Genomic DNA, 18,011 nt, shown 5'->3' on the forward strand with positions numbered 1-18,011 from the left:
TGTTATGGTGCCGAGTGCAGGGTCAGCTCTGTGACTGTCTTTCCAAGGCCTCCTCTTGGGTACCCACACTTGGTGCCTTGTTCCCCCAACTCCTCCTTTTGGTAAGAAGAAGGTTGGGCCATGTGGCCTGGCTTCAAGTCCTTACAGGACTTCATAAGTTGATTCCTAGGGTGACAAATCATGACTCCCCTCCCAAGTCTGGCCTCTCCTCAGCCTCCCTTGTGAGAGACCCAGGAAATAGCTGAACTGTTGCAATGCCTATGAGTGACATAAGTAAATAAATTTTACAAATTCAAAGTCAAAGGAGAGAGAAGAGGACATGATAAAGCAATATTTACTTATGAAAGAGAGAGTAGAAGGAGAGAGGACCAGAGCACCGCTCAGCTCTGGCATTGATGAGGTGGTGCCAAGAATTGAACCTGCAGTTTCTGGGGCCTCAGGCACACAATTGGTGTTCTAATAGGCTGAGCTGTCTCATTGACTCTCTCTCCTTTGACTTTTTGGAATGTCTCTTCCTGTCTTCATCCCTCTTCATCCCAAATGGATTAACTAGGTCACCTCTGGTGTTTCCTTCCCTCTGGTCCATTCTGTCATTTTTTTTTTTAAACAGAGACAGAGAGTGAGCGAGTGAGTGAGTGAGCAAGTGAAAGAGACCACAAGCACTGAAGCTTCCTTCAATGTTGTGGGGAGCTGTCTCCAGCCTGGGGTGCTCACACAGCAAAGAAGCACATTATCCAAGTGAGCTATTTCGCCACCCCCGTCCGTCCCTGCCCCATTCCAGTCTGACCCTCCTTGCCACTGCCTGGCATGCCCTCACAGACGACCCCCCACTCTCTGCTTCCAGGCCTGCCACCCACCCCTCTGCTCTTCTCTTGCTATCTCATCCTCCCTCTCTTCCATCACAGTCTTCCAGCCCCTGCAGGCAACCTGGGAGACATTCTTGTTCCCAACCAGAGAGCCAAGAAATGAAAATAAAGCCGTAGCCCTTAAAAAAAAAATATATATATATATATATATATATATATATAGCATTTTACAGCATTGTGCTCACACAGGACTTGGTGCAAAACCCCAGAGAACATGTTGCGCTGTAATACACATAGCCCCCCCCCCCCCCCATGAAAGAACACTGCCTTGTTTGGAAATTTAGGAAAATCTCAAAAAATCTTCTTTTTTAATTAATTAATTAACTTATTTATTCCCTTTTTTTTTTTGCCCTTGTTGCTTTATTGTTGTCGTTGTTGTTGGATAGGACAGAGAGAAATGGAGAGGGGAGGGGAAGACAGAGAGGGGAGAGAAAGACACCTGCGGACCTGCTTCACCGCTTGTGAAGTGACTCCCCTGCAGGCGGGGAGCCGAGGCTAGAACTGGGATTCTTACATCGGTCCTTGAGCTTTGCGCCACCTGCGCTCCCGCTATGCTACCGCCCGACTCCTGCAAAAAATCTTAAGAACTCAATATCAGCTTTTGTGTTGGGGGTCTCAGAGCACATGGCCAGCACCAAGTCATCTCTGATAAGGAGGTAGGGGCTCCAGTAGTCAGCTGCCCAGATGGGGCTCTTTAAAAATCCCAGGTCAGGGGCCAGGCAGTGGGACTCAGGGTTGAGCATACACATTACCATGCCTGAGGACCTGGGTCCAAGTCCCAGCCCCCACCTACAGGGGGGAAACTTCAGAAATGATAAATGATGAATTTATTGTACAGGCACCAAGCCCAAGGAATTAATAACCCCAATAGCCCTGGTGGAAAAAAAAAACAAACAAAAACAAATAAAGACAGCGCAGACAGGGCATGGGGTGAAACAATGTCGCTCTGGGTTTTAGGGGACTTAGTTCCAGTACCCACTCTGTCACCAACTTGCTGTGTGGCCTGAGTAACTGACTCTCTGGGCCTGTGGCTTCTCCCTCCTGGGCTTCAGGGACTAGGATATACCTTCCACTCAGGGGGTGTTTGGAAGCACATAGGGTGTTCAGAGGGCAGATGAGGGGTGCCAAAACTCCAGCAGGGACAGGGACAGTCCTCCCCACTATAACCAGTGGTGGGTGCTAGTGTGCCTTCCTCTCTGAATTAGACTCCAGGTATGAGCAGCTGACATCTGGACCACCCCATCCTCATCTCTGCCCAACCCCCCTCCCTCCAGAAGTCCCCCTTATCCCCACTTTCTCCCTCCAGTGCCACCACTGTTCTCCAGACACACAGCTGACGACTTTAACTGGCATGGTGGCTGCATGACCATACTGTAAACCATCTATGGGCAGGGCAGAGCCCACACGTAGGGCTTGAACTGTGATTACGGGAACACCCCACCCCTATCCCCAGAAGCAGGCTGCTCATTGCCCCCAGGCTTGGACCCTGCCCCTGGCTTTGGCCCTGGCCCTGTGATATCAAATCCTGGCCTGCCCATCTGGAGGGACCCCTGGCACTGGCCCCAATGGACCAGGACCCTGGTTTCTACATCGTTCGTGTTCTTTCCTCTCTACCTAGTCACGTGCCTTTGGTGAGTGGGGGAACCCACAAGGACTCTCTAAGTCCCAGAAGATCCCTGAGTCACGCTACCTGTCTGCTGAGCTTTTCTCAGCAGGATGGGGTTTCCCGTCGGGCTCCCTGGCCCCAGTCCTGCCCTGCTGCCCATGTGCAGGGTGGCCTGGGCCAAGGGCAAGGGCTGTCTCATCAGTGACTAGTCTCTAAGCAGACAGCTGTCTCAAGATCAGAGGACCAGAAGGAGACCTGTGTTCACTGTGGATGCTGGAGAAGGTGAAGGGGGAAATCAGATCAGGAGTAGGGGGAACCTTGGAAGAAACAGAAGACTCCTCGGCAAGTGTTGAGCCGGGGTGGCACCTGGCCCTCTCTCCCTCTGCTGGAGCTCAGAGGAGAGGGCCTCATAGCCACATGGGCTGCTGTGTGCTGATTGGTACAATTCAGCAGATGGGCCTCCCCTTAATATTAATATTAGTATCTTTTTCTTTATTGGCTTCAGTGTCTATATTCTTTATTACTACCAGGGTTATTGCTGAGGCTCGGTCCCTGCATGATAAATCCACTACTCCTGGTGGCTAGTTTTTCCATTCACCCCATCCCCACTTTATCTGATAGGACAGAGAGAAATTGAGAGGGGAAGGGGAGGTAGAGAGGGAGAGAGACACTTGCAGCCCTGCTTCACCACTTTTGAGGCTCCTCCCCCAAAGGTGCAGAGTGGAGGACTAAACCTTGGTTCTTGTACCTGGTAATATGTACCTAACCAGGTGCACCACTGCCCAGCCCCTGAGGCATTTTTTTAAGTGGGCATACGCACCTGTAAACTCCTCACTCTCCCCACCAGGCATGGGAGGCCAGCACTGTGATTATCCTTTTTCTACAGACGGGACAATGAAGCTTAGAGACAGGAGCACCAAGCTCCCTGGCTAATTAGCCCCATGTGAGGTTCAAAAGACAAAGGGTGCTGGTTGCTCAGTCACCTCAGAGGAAGCATGCATGGAATACAGTGGGCGCAGGTTCTGCCTGGGGCAGGAGCTCACCCCTGGGTACCTTGGTTGCCCATATCTGGCAACAGAGGACAGCAGGTGTGGGCAGCCCTCAGCCCAGCATGGAGTCAGGACCCAGCTTCCTTCCGTTCCCTCTGGGGCCCTCAGGCAGCCAAGTGGGGACAGTGTTTGCTGCAGCCTGGCTGGACATGGTGGCTCTCTCTCACCTCTGTTGCTTCTCAGTGCAGCTGGATCAGGCCTCCTGGGTGAGAGCAGATTGCTGGAATGTCTAGGGGGTCTCCTGGTAGTCTGCTCCCCCCACCTCCCCCCATCTCCCCCCCCATCATCCTCCCTCTTATCAAACCTGTTCTCTGTCTCCATGGTGACACCACCTCCCCCCAGCTTCCTTGGTGGTCCATTGCCTCACAAGCAGCTCTGGGAACATTTTCCTCTGTACAGCCAGAAGCTTCCACTTCCCTTGCCCAGGGCAGCCCCTTTCTCACCGTCACTGCCAGCCTCACCCCATGGACCCCTCCTGTCTCCACTCCCACCCAGGCTGTGCCCACTGGGAGGACGTAGATCCTTCAGGGGCCCCAAGTGCTGCTGAGAAGAAGGCTTCAGAATGAATCAAAACTCAGACTCTCAGTCCCTGCAGTAGGCCCAGGACCCAGGTTGGTGTGACAGGGTTTGGAACATGTCACAATTCTCTGTACTGTGCACCAGAGCACTGCTTGCCTCTGGCTATTGGCAGTGCTGATTGAACCTGGGACTGCTCATGCGTGAGTGCTGTAAGCCACCACTGCATTGTGTCCTCAGTCCTAGAACTACTGAAAATTTCAAAACATCAATAGCAGAAAATTCAACTGTCTGGGCTCTTTAGGGTGTGGGTCCCTGTGCCACAGCTCATGTGCCAATGGAGAGGAGCTGTGTGTGTGTGTGTTGGTCACAGGGCGTTTAAGTTGTGTGGCAGAGTGAGTCCAGGTATTGGCTATCTAATCTGGCCCCTAGCAAGACGTCTCCTACAGCCTCACTGCACACCCCACGCTCACTTGGGGCCAGAAGAGGGGCCAGTGAGAAGACTGAGTCTGAGCAGGAGTTAGGGTTGCCGGTGGTCAAACTCTTCCTTCCTCCCACAGTGCTGCTGTCACTGCACTGCCTCAGCTGTTCTGAGGCAGCAAGTGCCATGTGCGTTTAAGCCGCTGTGCTACTGCCCAGCCCCGGCAGCAAGTGACATTAACCACTCAGCACCCTGCCGCACAGATGTTCATGTGTACCTTCACCCACAACACCTCTGAGACTAGGAGTTTCCATGATGCCCCAGCTTGTTAGTTACAAAATTGAACATCCAGGTCAATGCAGTGGTCGGCTGATGCCCTGAAGGTCAGTGCTCCCTCTGGGCCAGGATGACAGCTGACCTCTCTGGAAGTCCAAACCTCAGAACCACTAGCTTTCCATGACAGACTCTTTCAGAACTTCACACAAACTCCTGGTGGCAGCCTGGGGCAGGAGCTTCCCCCTCCTCCTTATACCCCCCCCCCCCAGTCGCCTCCCAGTTCCCAGCCTCACCCTTTTTCCTTTTATGAAGGGGCCAGGCAGGAAAGGGGCTCCCCCAACCTCCTAGACATGAGAACCCCCTTCCCTGCAGCTGGGCCCTGTGTTGTCTCTGGGCAGGATGTGGGGGCGAACTGGGGGATACAGCCCCCCTGCTCTCTGGGGAGAACAATGAGGCCGCTACTCAGGGGGATGGGTAGGGGAGGGGCATGGAGCCACATCAGAGGCTCTGAGGTGCGGCCCCTGGGGGGACAGCTGAGTGATGAGGCCTGAGTCACACGCCCTGCATGCTCCTTGAACTCCCGCTCCCACTTGTGGAGACACGTCCAGAAATGCACGGGGTAAATATTTAGAGGTAATCGTTTTTTTTTTTTGTGGCACCCCAGGCCTCCCTGCCTAGCTGAGGCTGAGCCGGGCCCCAGACTGGAGCGAGGACACCAGACTCTGTCCCCTGCTCCTGTATCCTCACACCACCCGCCCCAGGGCCCAGCCCCAGCCTCTGCAGACAGTCTCTCGAGGAACTCTCCAGGTCCTGCTCCCTCCCACCTGCTCCTGAGGCCTCTCCCGTGGCCTCCCCCCCACCCTGGGTGCAGAGAGCTGTGGACTTGGGGCTGGGCTTGCCAGGGCCTTGGCTCTACCCCACATGGAATATCTCCTTCCCCGGGAGGACATGGCGTCTGGAGTCCCAGCTTTATCACAGATAAGACGTTTGAGACTAAACAGTCTTTTTATAGACGGGAACTGGACTCCTCGCTGAGCACACGCAGCACGCGCTGCGCACACACACATCTTGGGGATTGGAAACGCTCAGGCTTGAGCACCAAAGCTCTCTTCCTTCCCTTTTTCCCCCTCTCTGTCCCTCCCTCTCTCCCTTCCTTCTTTCCTTTTCCCCCCAGGCTTCTTCTCCAAGCTGACATTTTCAGATAGTGAGAGAGACAGAGAGACGGAGAGAGGACAAGACATCACAGCACCAAGCTTTCCTCCAGTGCAGTGGGGTCTGGGCTGGAACCTGAGCCTTGTTTATGGAAAAGGATGTGCACTGTGCAGTAAGTTAACCTGTCACCCCCTAAAAGCTTTTTTAAAATCATGCTTCTAAATAAGGATTTATAGGGTAATTTATAATATTTCTTTTTTTATTTCTTATTTATCATATCATTATTATTTACCAGATCACTGCTCAGCTCTGGCTTATGGTTCGGGACTGAACTTGAGACTTCTGATGCCTCAGGAATGAAATTTTATTTATTTATTGCATAACCATTTTGCTATCTTCCCAAACCAATTTATGCCATTTTCTCAAGTCAACAACAAAACAAGATATAAAACAGCCCAGGATACAGCATAGCAGTGATGTTAAAGGCTTTCATGTCTGAGGCCCTGACGTTCCAGGTTCAGTCTCTGATATTACCAGAAGCCAGAGCTGAGCAGTGTACCAGTAAAATAATAAAAATAAAAACCAAAAAAGAGGCAGCACAAGCAATATGATTCCAGTTTTGCAAAATTAAATCATATATAGTATAAAATATTAGGAAAATCTAGAGAGCACAAAAGAATGAAAATATATCCAGATATTGCCAAGTATGAGTGTAGATTAACGTTTCTCTCTTTTCTTCTTTCTGAATTTCATAAAATTTTCCCCCTCTCTGCATCTCTTGCTCTATCTTAAGAAGTAAAGGAAAGGAAATAGAAGAAAAGGAAAGGAAAGAAAAACATATGATTTAATTTTCATCCTTTATTTGGAAAGTTAGTTTCTGAGGACAGGACCTAATAACAAGAAAGGAATCTTTTAACCTACTATTAATCACAAAAACTAAAAAAAAAGAAAGGACTTAAGTTAATAGTTTCTTTGCCCAATACTGTTAATATAATTAGCCCATTATTTAGGAAGACTCTCAAGTTTCTATTTTGGAGATATCTTTATTTTAACTAGAAAAGTTCTAGCAGTGATGTCACTGGAACTTTACCACCCCAAGTTGACTTTTTTTTCCTGATAGAGAGAGAGACAGAGACAGAAAGGAAAGATAAAGCAGTGGAGGAGGGGAGAGTCTCAAACCTACCTCATACACATGACAGAGCCGGGGCACTATCTAGCTGAGCTATCTTGCTGATGTTATAGTGTGTTTTCTCAAATTAATTTTTTAAATATTTTATTTGTTTTCCCTTTTGTTGCCCTTGTTTTTTTATTGTTGTTGTAGTTATTATGGTTGTTATTGAGGTCGTCATTGTTGTTGGATAGGACAGAGAGAAATGGAGAGAGGAGAGGGAGACAGAGAGGGGGAGAAAAAGACAGACACCTGCAGACCTGCTTCACCGCCTTTGAAGTGACTTCCCGGCAGGTGTGGAGCTTGGACCGGGATCCTTACACCAGGGCCTTGCGCTTCGTGCCTCGTGTGCTTAACCCACTGTGCAACTTGCCTGACTCCCTATAGTGCCTTTTTTTTCTAACCTTTTTTCCCCCCCATTTTCCTTTCTTTTTTCTTTTTTCCTTGACAGGGGCTTCATCACTCTTGGCTGATTTTCTCAGCTAGAAAGAGAGAGAAAGGAACCACAGCAGTGAAGCTTCCTTCAGTGCAGTTGAGGGTCAGGTTCAAACCTCAAACCTGGGTCTCGTGCTCCAGTGCTTTTCCTAGGGGAGGAGGAAGCTTCAGAAAGGCCTGGGCTGGTGCCCACTAGTTTGGGGTGTGGGGTGGTCTGGGGCCTCCTTGGGCCCTTCTCAGGGAGGGGCTGGCAGAGGTGAGAAACAGATGCTGTGGGGCAGTCTTGGATGACACAGGGCAGGGCCAGCAGATGAAGGTACCAGCTTCCTCACCTCTTACAGGCCTGTTGGGTTAGGACACTTAGCCGTAGGCTGCTAAGGGGTAGCTAGAAGGCAGAAAACAAATTGTGTGTGTGTGTGTGTGTGTGTGTGTGTGTGTGTGTGTGTGTGTGCACACGCGCACGGTATTTGTTAGACTGTGAGCACTGGGTCACTTAATCCTTACAACCCCTTAGGAGTTTGGAGTTATCCCTCCTGCTTTCATTAAGAAACAGAAAGTCATCGTGATTCAGAGCCTCTCCTCCCCCCTGCCCTGCTCCGCACTTTTAAGTAACAGAGGTTATCTGAGAGAGTAGATCTCAGGGTCTTTAGACTCTGGGGTTCAAGGATTTTTCCTTTATTTCTTTGAGTGTAAAATGGAAGTAACAATGGATTCTCCTTTGTGGTGCTTATAAGAATGAGGTGGATCTACTGGACAAAGGTTAGGCCTCGTCTGGCACATAGTATGCCCCCAGTCACTGTGAGCTGCTATTACTGGAGTTGCTTTGTGCAACTGTTAGAGGGGGAGGACCTGGAAGCCACCCACAGGACCTCTTAAGATAACCTAGGAGGGCTGGCAGCACCCATGGAGGGCTCAGGGGTGTATCTTCAGGTTGAGGTGTGAGGAGGAAACTGAGGGAGGGAAGCCTTTGGCAGGGAGCCTGGCAGAGACTTCTGGTCAGTGAAATCCCAGGGGCTCTGGGATGAGCTGAAAGGATGATCCCCACCACTACTTCACCACCTACACATACACACACACACACACACACACACACACACACACACACAGACACACACACACAGACACACACACACAGACACACACACACACAGACACACACACACAGACACAAACAGACATACACACACACACAGACACACACACAGACACACACACACACACAGACACACACACACACAGACACACACACAGAGACACACACACAGACACACACACACAGACACACACAGACACACACAGACACACACACACAGACACACACAGACACACACACACAGACACACACACACACAGACACACACAGACACACATACACACACAGACACACACACACACACAGACACAAACACACACACACACATACACACTTCTGCCCCCAGGGAGCCCAGCTTTGTCCTAATCACTGTCATCCCCAGGGGTGTTGGGGAAAGAAGGAGAAAAAGCAAAGAGGGATCTAGAGACAAAGTTGAGAGAACTGGAATGTTCTAGAAGAATGTGTCTGAGAAGGAAAGAGAAAAGCAAGAAGGAGGACTAGAGACGGGGTCAGAAGAACTGGAATGTCTAGAAGACCTGACTCCCAACCCTCTGCTCCCTCGGAGAGAATGTGGCCCAGGCTGTGAAGCCGGCTTTGGGGTTTGGCCAGCTTTGGAGTCTGACTAACAGGGGTATGTGTGGTACAGTGGGGACTCCCAGGATTGCCTGTGGGGGTTCTGAGGCGGACACTCAGGACACTGACACCTCCCTGTCTTTTCTTCACTCAGAGACTTGAGCATGAACAACCTCACAAAGCTGCAGCCCGGCCTCTTCCGCCACCTGCGCTTCCTGGAGGAGCTGTGAGTAGCCATTAAGGGGCTGGTGGGGCAGGGTGGAGGTACAGGGGCCAGGGATAGCCAGGGGTCAGGGGATGGGAAGCAGAGAGCTCTTCCTGCAAAAGGTCAAAGAAAGAGACAGAGAGGTCCAAGGAGGAAGGGACAGGTAGGGAAGGAATGAAAAGGAGAAGCCAAGGCCAAAGGAAGGACTGGTAACTTAAGGATTTAAGGCCCGAGAGGAAGACTGAGTTTCAAAAACTTCCATGAAAAGTGCCCCATCCCCAGAACCCAAGCTTGGGGGACCCCAGATCTCTCTCCAAAGGATCCTTCTATGGCAAATGCCCCACTCCCAGACCCTAAGCTCAGGGCATGCCAAATATCATGATGCCTCTCCACACTTTTAAAAATATTTTATTTCTGTATTTATTTTGCATAGAGACAGATGAATTGAGAGGGAAAGAGGAGTCAGAGAGGGAGAGAGAGACAACTTCAGCACTGCTTCACCACTCATGAAGTTTCTCCTCTGCAGGCTGGCACTGGGGTCCTTGTGCATGGTAGCATGTGCACTCATCCAGGTGCACTACGGCCTGCTCCCAGTATTATTATTATTTTAACAGCAAATGCCAGGTCGACTCTCACTAGAGATAAAAGTGTAAAAATATCCTCTGGGTAGTGCTAGCTCCATCTCTCCATCTGCAGGCATCTGGGCGGGAACTTATATGCACATAATAATGTCCCAGGACCACGTGCTCCCACTGCCCTCTGAGTCATCCTCAGTTAAAGCTGTTCAGTCAGCACTTAGCGGCAGTGGATCTCAGCACACTTGCTCCTTTTAGAACTGGTGATTGCCCCATGACAAACATGGAAATGTTCAATTAGACCAGAAGGCCAGACTGATTCCAACACCATTTCCTAACCCTCCTGGATTAGGGGGTTAGCGGTGTAGGACCAGACACACCTGTCTGTCTGGCACCCTCCCCTGGTGACAGCGTACACTATGTGGTCCAGTTGGGGGCAGGCTGGGGCTAAGCCAGGTGAACATGGGAGAGGAGGTGGCACTGGGGGCAAGTGTAAGGCCAGAAGTGAGTGGTCCCGGCTCTGCCACTGATTAGCTCTGTGACCCTTAAGGGGAGCTCACTTGGACTCCCTAAACTTCAGTCTCTTCAGTCTCTGAAATTGAGGGGTGACAATCACCTGGGGAAGCTGGAGATGATGGGTATGAAGTCCATAGCACGTTGTAGCTTTGAACAGGAGGATGCTGTCAGTCCAGCCTCCCCAGGTCAGGGACGCGCAGCCAGCCCCTCCTTGCCCCCTGCTACCCACACTGACCCTCTGCTCTGCTCTACAGGCGTCTTTCTGGGAACCACCTGTCACATATCCCAGGACAAGCGTTTTCTGGACTCTACAGCCTGAAGATCCTGTGAGTAGAATAAGTACACCCTGCTCTCCATGCAGACGTCCCCAGAGAATGCTGGCATGTGGGGGGCTGGTACCCTCAGTCTCAGCTTCTCATTTCGTGCTCTCTCTCCTCTTAGGCATGGTTTCCATTTCTTTGCTCTCCCCTTGTCTATAGCAGCCCTGAGGGTTTGCACATAACCATTTCACAGCGCGTGGTAAGGGCAGCACCCCTTTGGGGCCAGGGGAGAGGGGAGGAGCACCCTTCTGGCATCTGTAAGGAGACTTCCTGATGATCAGCTTTGTAGGGTCTTTGTGCAATTGAGTTCAGGCACAAACCCGCTGCTCTCCTAAGACCCTAAGGACCAGCAGAGACTCAAGAGCATTTCTGCCATCTGGTTCTCTTTGGCTATTGTTTTTCTGGAGGCCCAGCTTCGGTCTCTCTGTGGCTGCAGCAGTGAGGTCCTACCCTCGCTCTAAACATCATTTCTCCTTCAGGTTCCTTCTTCCCAGCTCCTTTCACCATCCCAGGAAGTGAAAGGAAAGTGGAAATTGGAGAGGATATTAGGTTATCACACACACAGCTCCACCTTTGAACGGATGGCCTGTTTTAGAGAAACCAAGGGTGAGGAGGTGTCATCGCCCTCCCGACAGTCCGTGGCTCACTCTGTCCTCCCAATACTGCCCTCCCTCCCCATGTTCTTATGACAAGTAGGGCGAACAGTGGTGAGAGGGGTGGGTGGTCAGGGTCTAAAGGTGGTAGGGGAGATTCTGAGGGAAGGGATATCATCACACACAGGGAAAACTGGGGTAAGGAAATGAGGCCCTCCTCCCCCAGCTCTGTCCCTCCCTCAGTCTCAACTTCACCGCAGCTCTTTGTACAGTTGAGTAGGCTGTTCACTGTGTAAGACCACCTGGCTGAGTGAGTGGGAAGAGGCTGAAACTAATGTCTGGCTCGAGGCTGCCTTTACCTAGAAAGATCTGCCTGTGGTTGTCTCTGGGCTAGTGCGACCTCCCCCACTCCACCCTCCCAGGCTTTGAACTTGAGGCTTGCAGCCCTCCAACAGAGCAAGTGTGAGAGACACTTTTCACCTTTCCCATCTCACTGGTCTCTGGCACCTCTGAGACTTCTGTCTCCCAGCCCCTGGCTATCTGTTACTTTCTGCTCTGCCTCAGTTTCCCTGTCTGCTTCTACTTCTCCATCTTAGACCTGGCTCTCCCCCTCTCTGCTGTTTTGCTTCTGCCTCTTGGTTGTCCCTCTTCTTTCCTCTCCTGTCTGCCTGGCTCCCCCAAAACTTTCCTCCCCAGGGGGATGGGAGGGGGGCTCTGCCCTGCTGCTCCATGTAGCCACCTGCCTGGTGGCATGTCTGCGCCGGGCGACAGGCTTAGACCTGCAGCAGGATTAGAGAGGACCCTGTTTGCTGGGCCTCAGAAGATGGGAGCCTCACGTCCCATCCCTAAGACTCAGGCTTAGTGGTGAGCCTCCCCCACCACCCATGCCCCTTCTTCTCACTTGCTTTCTGCAAGGAATCAAAGCCCAGGCAGGCTGCAGCCTCCTGCCTGCTGCTGCTAAAGGCTCCCTTGGCTCAACCCTGGACCCAGTGGCTTGGGCCTGGGTAGAGGCTGCAGAGCTGGGGACTGTCAGACTACATTGCTGTGGGTCCCATCCCTCAAGGCCACCGCCCCCCAAGTTCTCATGTCAGCTCTCTGAAGAAGCTTCACTCTTTAGGGAAAGTGTGTTGTCTTGGGAGGGGAATTCCTCCCCTTGCTCGACTTAGGACTTCAGATGAGGGGTTTCACCAGGAGAGGTCCTTTCTGATGTCCAGGGTCTATTTGTCTTGTTGCACTCCCAGACCCGTGGGAGGCACTGAGCTGCACAGTCTCACAGGAAGACCCAAATAATTGGGTTTTTTTTTAGAAAAGAGAAAGAAAAAAAGAAAGAAATCTAATAATATAAAGAGAGGTTAGGGGCAGGCAGTGGCAACCCGGTTAAGCACATATCGTACAAGTGCAAGGCCCCGTGCAAGGGCCCAGATTTGAACCCTGGCTCCCCACCTATAGGAGGGTCACTTCACAAGTGGGGAAGCGGGTCTGCAGGTATCTATCTTTCTCTTTGCCACGCTATCTCCCCTCCTCTCTCAATTTATCTGTCTACCCAATAAAATGGAAAAAAATTGCTACTGGGAGTGGTGGGTTCAACATAGAGCCCCAGAGATAACCCTGGATGCAAAGACTAATAAATAAATAAATAAAGGTTCAGACCACAGCTCCTGTTTCTCCAGCACCTTCCTCTGGGAACTCCCCATTCTTTTTTTTTGATGAGGTGTTTGCTCTTTACCTCAGCTGACTGCCAACTCTGTTTCCAAGAGTCTGGAACAGGGAAGTTCAGTGTAGGCGTAGGGGACCAGATTGGGTGACGAGATGTCAAGCATTGGACAGGGTGGGCGAAGATATCCGCATATATTGGCAGGTCCGGTCGAGTGTAGATGTGGGAAATGAACTTAGATGATGCCGCATCCCGACGAATATCTGGCAGGGCGATGTTGCTAAGAACTGGCAGCCATGGAACTGGGGTGGAACGGATGGTTCCAGAAATTATCTTCATGGAGGAATATAATTTAGAATCGACCAAGTGGACATGGGGGCTACGGAACCCCCAGTGTCATCAGAAGTCAGAGTTTAACAAAACTCTGGTGAAAACTAATTAATTAATCAATTAATTGTGGACCAGAGAGGCAGCTCACTGGGTAGTGTGCCTGGACTGTGTGTATACCATTTAGGCATCACATGGGAGCTACTATGGAGGAAGCCGTGGTGCTGTAGCTCCTTCTTTTCTTTCCTCTTTCTTTTCTCTTCTTTCTCTCTTTCTTTCTTCTTTCTAACCAAAGCAGTGCTCAGTTTTGGCTTATGGGGATGCTGAGGATTGAACCTGGGACCTCAGAGCCTCAGACATGAAAGTTGTTTGCATAACCATAATGCTGTCTCTGCAGCCCTCTCTTTTTTTTTTATATATATTTTTATTTTATTATTATTATTTTTTATTTTTTATTTTTTATTTAAGAAAGGATTAATTAACAAAACCATAGGGTAGGAGGGGTACAACTCCACACAATTCCCACCGCCCAATCTCCATATCCCACCCCCTCCCCCGATAGCTTTCCCATTCTCTATCCCTCTGGGAGCATGGACCCAGGGTCATTGTGGGTTGCAGAAGGTAGAAGGTCTGGCTTCTGTAATTGCTTCCTCGCTGAACATGGGCGTTGACTGGTCGGTCCATACTCCCAGTCTGCCTCTCTCTTTCCCTAGTAGGATGGGTCTCTGGGGAAGCTGAGCTCCAGGACACATTGGTGGTGTCTTCAAGAACTCCCCATTCTTTGGAGAGTCCTCACAACTGCTCAAGGCCACACTGGGCACTGGGTCAGCTGGGGTCAGTCACGGCAGTGGAGGGGCTCCCAAGCCCCTTGTGTTTCCCTTTCTGGGGGTGGAGGGGATTTTCTGACCTTCTAGTTTGTACATGGGGTTCCCAGGTGCCTGGGTGCTCCTGCCTGGGGTGGATGTTCTTGGTCCCAGGAGAGCAGCTACTGTTGTGCAGGAGGTGCTGGCTGGCTGGCTGTCTTGTTGCAAAACTGGGCTGTGGGGACAAGTTTTCACCAGAGACCCCTCACCATCATGCTTCTCTGGGTCCTGCTGTCCTAGGAGGCACCCACAGCCTCCTTCCCCAAAGGAACATCCAGTCTCTCAGCTACAGAGTCAGGGAAACTGAGGCCTGGGAGGAAAGCCTGCTTTCCCTCTGTCCTCCCTGACCCACCTGTGACAGCATGGCACATCTTCCTGCTTCCAGAATGTGTCTTCTGCTGCTTCTCTGTGATTCTCCTTAGCCCGGCCTCATCTCAGAAACCTTTCTGAGACGCCCTCTCAGCTCTGCACACAACCAAAGTCTGAACCGGGGCCAGAGAAACAGCTCACAGGATAGGCTGTGCGCCTTGCCACTGAGCCCTTGCACCACTTGGGAGTGACTGGGCACTGGAGGAAGCTCCAGTGCTGCATATCTGCATTAAAAAGTGACCTGGAGCAGTAGAATTATGCATGTGAGAAACCCAGCTCCACAGGAAGTAAGAAGAAAAAAAAGGAAGGGAGAAAGGAAGGAAGGAGGAGGGGTCAGGTGGTGGTGTACCCAGTTAAGCCCACAAGCTGCCATCCTCAAGGACCTGGGCTAGAGTCCCCAATCCCCACCTGCAGTGAAGAAACTACATGAGCAGAGAAGCAAGTCTGCCTCTTCCTCTCCCTCTCTACTCTATCTGTCCTATCCAACAACAACAACAACAAAGACACATTGGTTGTATAATAGTGAGCATAGCTGCCTTCAAAAATAATAATTATTATAAAGGAAAAATGGCTGCTGAGAATGGTGGATTCATCATGCTGGCACCAAGTCCCAGTGGTAACCCGAGTGGCAATAAAAAAGAAAGGAAAGGAAGAAAGAGAGGCAGGGGAGGAAGGACAGAAGAAGAAATAGGGAGGGAGGAAAGGAGGAAAGAAGAAAGTAAAGAAAAGGAAGGCAAAGGTGAGGAAAGCAGGCAGAAAGGAAAAGCCTGAGCCTACTAGGGGGACAGGAGTGGGTCAGGACTCCAGGCTCCAAAGCCAGACAGGAGGGAGGGACCCAGCGTCCCACGTCGGGTGGGTAACCTGGGCTCATACCCCACAGCCCTGTCCTTAAAGCCCTCTTCCCCTCTTCTCCTTGCAGGATGCTGCAAAACAACCAGCTGAGAGGAATCCCCACTGAGGCGCTGTGGGACCTGCCGAGCCTTCAGTCTCTGTGAGTCACAGCCTCCCCCCAGCCCCCCCCCCCAACAACTTCCCACTTCCTGGGGCCTGAGTCACACCCCAGCCCTCGACTTTCCTCCTCTCTGCAGGGCTCCCTTTCTCAAAACCCCAGACAGCGTGCCCCCCCCCCCACCGGCTCTGGTCTTTCTATTGCTTGTTTTGTGCCATCAGGGTGTGACTGTGCACCCTCACGTGTGGGGGGGACCTCCCTGGGTGGGGCCACCGGGGCTGTGGTCCTGGGGTGCCTGGCCTCCTTCCAGAGAGCCTGGGGCGGGGGCTGGAGACTGCCACCCCAAAGAAGCTTCCGGAAGGGGAGTCTCTTCCACCTAGCCTGTTCTAGCCCCAGGGCTGGGGCTTGGGTGGGGCTCAGACACCCATTTCCCTTCCTTGGAGGGTGGACCTGCCTTCCAACACCAGGCCCTTCACAGATCAAAATCCGCAGGGGGATCCTGCAGTCCCTCTCCTGACCAGTAGGGGTGCTATGAGTAACAGAGGGAGCCTTAGGGCAGACGAGCAGGTGCCCTAAGGTGATGGATGTAGCCAGGGACTGAGCTCTGGGCCAGGGACTAGGTTTCACTCACACATCCCAATTGCAGTATGCAGTAGGTGCCTAATGCATGCCTGTCAAATCCAGCTGTGTGTTCGGGTCAATCCAATGGCAGAATACACATATTTGGGGGGACGTCGAGGCTGGGAAATAGAACTAGATACAACATTTAGCCAGTGGGGAAACTGAGGCAGAGGTGGCATGCAGTATGCCAAGACAAAGGCCTCTGGCAGCCTTGGTCCATGACAGCTCTAAACTGTCCTGATTCTTGTCAGGTGAATAGAAGGAGGCAGGAGCGGTATTCCTGTTGACCCCTGTTCAGACCCCATGTCATCCGCATAGCTAGCTATGCCACACCCACCCATGACTTGGGGGTTTCCTCTCCCAGCCCAGCCCTGGACACCCCCTCTCTTCATGGAAGGCAAAGACTGGCCTATGTGGCTTTGTTTACTGTGTCCCTTGCCCTCTCTGTGCCTTGGTCTCTCCATCTTCAAATCAGGGACAGTTTTCTCCCCCGAGCCCATCTCACAGTTGTGTCACAAAGATAAAATGTATAGAAAATACGGGGAAGGGGAGAGATTTGAAAAATGTAGACATCACAATGGACTTGTGTGGTGAAGCCATTATGGTCCGTTAACTCATTATCAACTCATTGATTCACACACATTCGAGGCTGTGCTGAGAGGCAAAACCTGCATTGCATTGCAAAGGACTATGGGTATCACTCAGATGAGGAGGCAGGACAAGCCACTACAGACACAGTGCACAAGAGAGAGAGGGGAATCTAGTGAGTTGTGAAGACTTTGCAAGGAGGTGAGCGTGGCTGAGCTCTGTGTGTCTGCATGGGAGAGCCAGAATCATCAGGACAGATACCTCATTAGTCAGCATGGACCTTGTTACAGATTTGGACTTGATGCTAAGGACACTGGAGCAGCCAGGGAGGTGGTGTCATAGCAGGAAACAAAACCCCACAAGACTTGAAAACATGAAGTCTGAGTTTGATTCCTGGCACCATGAATGCCGTGGAAGGATAGTTAGCAAGATAGCATGGCAATGGTTTGTGTAACTGAAAATTGTTTGGGTGGATGTTACAAAAGCTGGGCAGGGGTCAGTGACAAGTCTTGCAAACCGAGGGCTGGGGGTACTAGGTGTCCAGCGGTGAGACCAAATAGGTGGCTATTTGGTTTGACACCTGGGGGAGGGGGACAGCATCCAGCCCCACAACACCTCCCTCCTGAATTCACTTGCTCTCTCCCTGGCCCACATGGGAGGGAGAGAGTGGCAATTCCAGGCATGTTGTGCCAAGAGAAACCTCAGGAAGTCGGTGAAGCTGGGGAAGAGGTAGAGGGAAGATAGAGACTGGGTAGGGGTGAGGCAGGTCACAGAAAAACAGTAAAATAGCCTCCAAAGCCCTTGGGAGAATCCCAAAGGCACACGGCAGGAATAAAGGTGGGGGAAGGGGACTGAAAAACAGCCCAAGCCAGACACCCTGGGGGATGTGGAGGAGTCAGGGCTGGGTGGAGCCATGTGCTTATTTGGGGGTACATTGTGTATATGGAAAGGCAGCTGGGTCAGAGTCACCACGTGTCCGCTTTGCAAAGCTAAGCCCATCTGTCTATTTCATGAAAGTCCCACAAGGTAGCTTCTCTCATTCTTGTTTTGCAAACGAGACCACTAAGCCCAGAGATGTTGAGCACCTTGCCCAGGGTTGCACAGCTGGAATGTAGCTCAGGTCATCTTCTGTTTTAGCTCTGACTCCAAAGGTCTCACTGGAGTCATGGCCTTTGGGATCCAGAGACCTGGATTCAGTCTCTGTGCAGTGAGACTTCAAACATTTCTGGCCTTCTGAGAATCTGAGTTAGGGAGAGGGGAAGATGTGAGCCTCTCC

The 18,011-nt window shown here is 51.4% G+C and overlaps 1 protein-coding gene across 4 annotated transcripts in view; it reads left to right on the forward strand.

Annotated features, from left to right (window-relative positions):
- LGR6 (leucine rich repeat containing G protein-coupled receptor 6) overlaps window positions 1–18,011 on the forward strand; it is a 118,065-nt gene that overhangs the window by 20,904 nt on the left and 79,150 nt on the right. For 3 of the 4 annotated variants that reach the window (XM_060178580.1, XM_060178581.1, XM_060178582.1), the window contains exons 2-4: window positions 9,310–9,381; window positions 10,706–10,777; window positions 15,497–15,568. In XM_060178580.1, coding sequence (XP_060034563.1) covers window positions 9,310–9,381; window positions 10,706–10,777; window positions 15,497–15,568 — 216 coding nt within the window. Of the gene's footprint in view, window positions 1–4,016; window positions 4,133–9,309; window positions 9,382–10,705; window positions 10,778–15,496; window positions 15,569–18,011 lie in introns of all 4 variants that reach the window. The other variant, XM_060178583.1, reaches the window with a different exon arrangement.

This window comes from Erinaceus europaeus, chromosome 19, assembly GCF_950295315.1.
Source record: "Erinaceus europaeus chromosome 19, mEriEur2.1, whole genome shotgun sequence".
NCBI lineage: Eukaryota > Metazoa > Chordata > Mammalia > Eulipotyphla > Erinaceidae > Erinaceus > Erinaceus europaeus.